Source organism: Myotis davidii, unplaced genomic scaffold (assembly GCF_000327345.1).
Source record: "Myotis davidii unplaced genomic scaffold, ASM32734v1 scaffold963, whole genome shotgun sequence".
Lineage (NCBI taxonomy): Eukaryota > Metazoa > Chordata > Mammalia > Chiroptera > Vespertilionidae > Myotis > Myotis davidii.
In genome coordinates, this window is record NW_006294116.1 from 98,924 (window position 1) to 105,861 (window position 6,938).

At 41.4% G+C, this 6,938-nt stretch overlaps 1 protein-coding gene and 1 pseudogene across 1 annotated transcript; one reads left to right on the forward strand and one right to left on the reverse strand.

The window, feature by feature from the left end:
• Positions 1–1,326: 1,326 nt before the first annotated feature.
• On the reverse strand, positions 1,327–1,764 carry LOC102767976 (annotated as a pseudogene).
• Positions 1,765–3,563: 1,799 nt separating this feature from the next.
• Positions 3,564–4,362, forward strand: LOC102771842 (splicing factor U2AF 35 kDa subunit-like). Its single transcript, XM_015566865.1, has one exon. The coding sequence runs from the start codon at positions 3,616–3,618 to the stop codon at positions 4,360–4,362; it is 747 nt and encodes a 248-aa protein (XP_015422351.1). The 5' UTR covers positions 3,564–3,615.
• The last annotated feature ends 2,576 nt before the right edge of the window (positions 4,363–6,938 follow it).

A 6,938-nucleotide genomic window follows, 5' to 3' on the forward strand; every position in this document is an offset into this window, starting at 1 on the left:
ATTGACCCCTTCTAGCCCACCCTCAACCCCGGTCCGAGACCTTCACCACCCTATTATCTGTGTCCATGGGTTATGCATGTTAATAGACATTTTAAGTGACTTCCATATATAACTCTATGATTTCAAAACTTATTTTTAAAAAAATGGCCAGGTTTGATCTTTAGCTTAAAATTTCAACATAATTAGGACATGAACATATGAAAAGAGAAATGGTACTTCTTAAAGAGACTCATCACAACTATTTTATTCTTTAAAATTTCTATTCTTATATATTTTGAAATACTTCAAAAATAAGAGATAATTAAAACTGTAAGTATATCAAAGAGGGAATATCCAGATATGCCACTTCCCATATTATTAACTTGTCTATTTAGATGAAAGGAAATCAAGGAAAAAATGGCAGGAAGTTCTTTCCAACTCAGCTTAAACAGGCCAGCTGCTTTGACTCTCTCAACCTCCATTTCACCCTCCTTCTATTTAGAGAAGCTAAAGAGTAACATTTTCCAGGCTCTTGCAGCTAGCATTGTGGGTGTGCAATATGCAATAAACATGTACTTGTGATTTGGAAGGGAGACAAAGGAGAGCTTCCTGCCTCAGGGCGAGCTGACAAGCAGGTTCTGACTGACACAAGTTTGCATGGATCCACCATGTCGCCCTCCAGACACATTTTCCTGAATTTGAGGCAGCCATGGCAGTGACAGCAGTGGGAGCCATAGCGGCTTCCTGCCTTCTGGATCATAGCTATGAAAGTATGACTCCAGAACAAACCTATATTCGTGCTCTTCCAGCTCTTCCAGCGAATTTATGAGCACATACTTCCCTTGAGTAAACTCCTTATATACTAGAAATGCCTAGAATAATCTATTTTCCTACCCGAAACCCGGTGTGATAAACTGCCCCAGAATCTTTTCTTTTTTAGATACAGGGAATTTTATTAAATTGGCATAGTTGGGACCAAAGAGATAAAATGATCACTGCCAGCTTATCTGCAGCCCTTCCTTTTAACAGGCTAATGAGCACCACCTGAAAGCTAGTCTTGCAGGTCTGAGAGACAGTGAAGGGGTTTCCTCAGAATTTAAACATATTAACACAACCAGTCATATAAATCTAAATGTAAGCCAGTCTCCTACAGGTTTTGAGATGGCACTCGCCACCTCTGTGAAAAGTTGAACACTAGGAATCAAGTCCCACCATATTGTTAGAAGGGGGGACAGTGCTTGCTGAACCAAAATTATCATCAAAGCTCACAAAGCTGACCATATTCATTTAACCACAAGTCAATCTCATTTAAATCAGGACTGCCCGAAAGAAATGCTCTAATAGCCATTCATCATCTGAATTCTGGTGTATGAGATCAATTTAAATATGGTAGACATAAAAAAAGTCATGAGACATTTGTAATAAATAAGGCAGTGGCCAACTATTACTCATTAGTAGCTTTTTTGAGATAAGCTATCAAGTCTGCCCTCTCTGCACTCTTCTTAATGCCAGCGAAGATCGTTTTTTTTCCAGGGATGCACTTCTTGGGATTCTCCAAAGTGTAGACTCACCCCAGATGATACCTTTGTTCTTGTTGGCATCTGTGTAAGAAAATCCAGGGGCCTGACCTGTCTTTTGCCCAAAGAGACCATGGAGATTTGGCCCAGTCTTGTGCTTGCCTCCCTTTTCCACAGTATGGCACTGGGCACACTTCTGAACAAAAATCTTCTTGCCCTTCTCAACATCACCCATTTTTAAATCGCTTGTTAGTTGTGTGCAACACGGAGATGCCCACTCGCAAGCCGGACATCCCACTCTCTGCCCCAGAATCTTGATGTGAGAATTAAATATAACATATACAAATCACTTTGGATAGTTCCTGACACTTTGTACTCAATTACATGTTAGTTATTTAAATTTTTGTGAGGGAGATGAGATTAATCTGAAAGGAAAAATCTAGACCAGGAGTCAAAAACTGGGTTTCAGGACAAATTGAACTGACCACCTGTTTTTGTTTGTTGGTTTGGTTTGGTTTTTAGAGAGAGTGGAAGGGAGGGGGGTGAGAGAGAGAGAAACATGAATGTGAGAGAGAGAGACATTGATTAATTGCCTCACATGGGCACCCCTACAGGGCTGGGTATCAAAGCTGGAATGTGCCCTTGGTTGGGAATTGAACTCGGTGTGCAGGCCTATGTTCTAACAACTAAGTCACACCAACCAGGGCTGACCATCTGTTTTTGTAAAGTATTATCAGAACACCGCCATGGTCATTTGTTTACATGTCATCTATGGCTGTTTTCACTTTGCAAAGTCATGGTTACTACAGAGATGGAATAAACCATGAAACCTAAAATATTTATTAACTGGCCCTTATAGAAAAAAATTGCCAACCTCTGATCTGAACTATCAAAAAGATTCAGAAGTGTGAGTACTGGGAACCACTCATGAAAACAATCATCCTCTTGACACCGAATTGTCATATTTAGAAAAAAATAGGAAATTCCTTATCTGCAAGGATTTATAGTAGAGCATTGGGGATGGGTGAAAATAACTTACTTAAATTACGACACCATGCAAAATTCTGATTTTATAAGTTAAATCAAAGGGATAAAGGACGTTAAAACTGATGTTACATGGGGCATCAGCAAATAATTTGGTGGTACTCATTTTCCAAGGTTTTCCTCCAAATAATGCATCCTAGCTTAGAAAGTGACCATTTGAGAAGTGGGTAGTGTGTCGGACTGCGTGAAGGGTCCTGGGTTCAATTCTGGTCAAGAGCATGTACTTCGGTTGCAGGCTCAATCCCCGGCCCTGGTTGGAGCCCATACAGAAGGCAATCGATGTGTCTCTCTCACATCGATGTTTCTCTCTCTCTGTCTCTCCCCTTCCTTTCCACTCTCTCTAAAAATCAATGGAAAAATGACCTGGCTGCAACATGGAACGAGACTGGGACCCCAGCTCACCTTTCTCAGGACTGTATTAAACACATTAACTATGTGTTTTAACCAAGGTCACCTCTCTGAGAAAGGTTGTTTCCCCAGGTGAGGATTTTTACCCTGGAGTTAGGGATTAACAGGAATAAGGAAGAGAATAAATCAGTAAATCCCCCTAGTGTTACAAAAATACCATGTACTACTTATGAAGAACTTGGACTAAGACTGTTGGCAATAAATGTGGGACTTGTTGGGCCTACATCCCCAGGGGTCTGCCCACCAAGGAAAGCACCAAAGCCTATACCACTGGAGACCCACCGACACAGGGCAGTCCCAGGGAAGGCAAGCAGCGAGGCTGGGAGGACATAACCTTTACTGGGGAGGATAATCTCCTTCAGTTACTTCCTCCTCCTGGAATGGAGATAAGAAACCCCCTAACCTTTGGAATAGAATTGATAGGATTAAAATCAACTGGTATAAATACTGATGTAACAAGACAATAAACACAGAACATGGCAAGAGAACCTGGACAGACCTGGCTGGAGATCCAGACTAGAGAACCTGGCTATGATGATTGACTAAAAGCTGCCTCCGTGTCCTTCATTCTTCCCCGACTCCGTCCACACCTTTGGGAACCCCTGGACCTGCTGGGGTCGGACCCCAACAACTGGTCCGCAGAGCTGTTGGCGGCTGCCGGTGGGAAATGGCGGAGTATTTGGCCTCCATCTTCCACACCGAGAAGGACAAAGTCAACTGTTCATTTTATTTCAAAATTGGAGCATGTCGTCATGGAGACAGATGCTCTCGGTTGCACAATAAACCAACCTTTAGCCAGACCATTGCCCTCTTGAACATTTACCGTAACCCTAAAAACTCTTCCCAGTCTGCTGACGGTTTGCGCTGTGCTGTGAGCGATGTCGAGATGCAGGAACACTATGACGCGTTTTTTGAGGAGGTTTTCACAGAAATGGAGGAGAAGTACGGTGAGGTGGAGGAGATGAATGTTTGTGATAACCTCGGAGATCACCTCGTTGGAAACGTGTATGTGAAGTTTCGCCGTGAAGAAGATGCGGAGAAAGCTGTGATTGATTTGAACAACCGCTGGTTCAACGGGCAGCCCATCCACGCTGAGCTTTCCCCCGTGACCGACTTCCGGGAAGCCTGTTGCCGCCAGTATGAAATGGGAGAGTGTACACGAGGCGGCTTCTGCAACTTCATGCATCTGAAGCCGATTTCCAGAGAGCTGCGGCGGGAGCTGAATCCAGGTCCGGGTCCCAGGAGCGTCTCTCTCGGTCTAGAGACCCGGGTTGTGGTGGTGGCGGAGGTGGTGGCAGAGGCGGTGGGGGACGGGAGCGTGACAGGAGGCGGTCAAGAGAGCGTGAGAGATCTAGGTGATTCTGAGCCAGGCCATTTTTACCGATGTCTGCTAGCAAGTGTTGTAGTTGATTGACCAAACCAGTTCATAATGGGAATTAAAAAAGAAAAAGAAAAACCTGACCGCAGTTTCTGTGTCATTCTTTCTTCGCCGACTCCGTCCACACCTTTGGGAACCCCTGGACCTGCTGGGGATGGACCCCAACAGAAAGTCAATTGATTGTAAATGTGAGGGTTTTTTCTGGACTCCCATTCTACTTCATTGATCTACATGTGTATACATATGCCAGTACCACACTTGCCTTCGGGGAATGGACAGCTCCTGTTCAAGCAGGACTGCGCATGAGTCCAGGACTGCAAGAGAAGGTGAGTGGAAAGGTAGGGAGGAGTGGTACTTGTGCTTTTCTTTGGTTCCTCTGTAGGTATTCTTGCTGCATCCCCAAGTTTATTCTGAGTAGATGGGAACATGTCTGTGTCCGGTACAGTGCCCACTTATTTTGTAGTGTTGTTTTTAACATTTCCATCTCCACAACCATACCTTTCTAGAGCAGCTGGTAGGCAGGGGAAAGGAAGCAAAACCAAAGCCTGCGCAGGTGGTTGAGAACCATTATGGCTTCTTTTATCTTCCAGCCACTTAATTCCTAAAGTGTTTCACTGGCATGCATAGTGTGGGGAGTGCATAAAGAAATAATCAGTTTCAAGTTTCATATATTTACAGTGGAATAGTATGCAGAGTTATTTTTGTTTTTCTCCAGACAGAAAGCAACTCTGAGAAACAGCCTGACAAATGTGGATTTGAGTGAAATGTTTCATGACCTTGTAGAAGAAAAAGTAATTTTCTTAGTAATGAAACAATCTCTTAAAGTCATAGGACTATTATCTTATAAAATGTTTTAAAATGCACTGATCTGATGATATATATATATATATAAAATTTATTTCAGAGTGGAAGGGAGAGGAAGAGAGAAACAGAAACACCAATGGTGAGAGAGAATCATTGATTGGCTGCCTCCTGCATGCCCCACACTGGGGATAGAGCCTGAAACCCAGGCATGTGCCCTAACTGGGAATTGAACCATGACCTCCTGGTTCTTAGGTTGATGCTCAATCACTGATCCACACTGGCTGGGATGATGATTTTGATTTTACTATATCTGGATTTCTGACAGTGTTATGGGTTGAATTGTGTCCCTCCGAAATTCATATGTTGAAGTCTTAACCCATAATACCTCCAGATGTGACTATATTTGGAAGTAGGATTAAAGAGACAATTAAGTTAAAATTAGGTCAATAGAATGGGCACTAATCCAATGTGAATGGTATTTTTATAAGAAGAAATTAGGTCAGAAACACATACAGAGTGCAGACCATGTGAAGAAACAGGGAGAAGACAGCCATCCACAGCCTCAGAAGAAACAATCTTCCCAATTCCTTGATCTCAGACTTTTAACCTCCAGAATTGTAAGAAAATAAATATTTGTTATTTAGGCCACTTGATCTGCAGTACCTTGTTATGGCAGCCCTAATACAATTGGCTTCAAAATATGTGCGAAAGGGGTTGTGGCTTTCCAATTAGATACCCTTGATTTAGATAATATCATACAGCACCAAAGAAGAAATCCTCCAAAATAATCAATTTTGACAATGTAGCTTTCCTGATAATATTAATTATATTCTACTAAGGAATAAGAACTCAGAAATTCAGGGTTATGGCCCTGTTCAGTTGGTGGCAGTTAGTGAAGTGTATGTGGCCGTAAGCCATTGTCTAACCAAAAATTGGTTTATCAATATGTAAAATTGATATGATTATATTCTTTTCCTTCATGAAGCCTATAACTAAATAACATAAATGGGGAAATTTTAATCATAAACCCTTTATTCAAAATAAAGTTGGTAATTTGATTCTGTTACCTGAAAAATTATATTTTGATGATACTTCTTGGGTATCAGATGAAAAAAGTATGGGAAAAGATTATAAAGAGAGAAAAAGAACAGGAAGAGTATTCACTGGATTTTAATTAAAATGTTATTTGTTGAGTGTTGCACTCTACTAGAGTGAAAGAGATGTGTGTGTTATAAAAACTAATTAAGACTGCCTTTTGCTCGCAAAGAGAAACAGCTGGGTTTTAGCATTTGCATGTATTCAAGATCAGTATTCACAGAGAAAAAGAAAATGCATAGCCAGTTGGAGAAGAAAATGAAAATTTAGCTTACTCACCAGTCATTAAAAGCATTCTTTATGTGCACATGGAAAATAAAGCTCATCAGGTTTATAATCCAGCCACTTCCAGTTCTTATAAAGCTTAATGTCTTGATTAGATAACATTTTTAGTTAGATGTTTTAAACCTAAAATTAGAAAGTTGTGCAATGTAACCATTTATTCACACTGCTACCATACAGTGTCTCTGGGAATCCATAAACCATGAACATGTGCCTACCCTGACTTCTAAAAATCTGGAATTCTGGGATAAGATGATAGGATGGTGACCCAAAGAAATCAGAGCTTCCTTTCATCCCCATATCTTTGCATCGATTTGAAATTTAACAAGTCTGAGAATCTGAGAAAAGGAAAATCCTCACAACAGATTCATTGATAACCCCAAAGGAAGTTGTCATGCCTTAACGTGCCCTTTCCAAAACAAAGCAGCAGG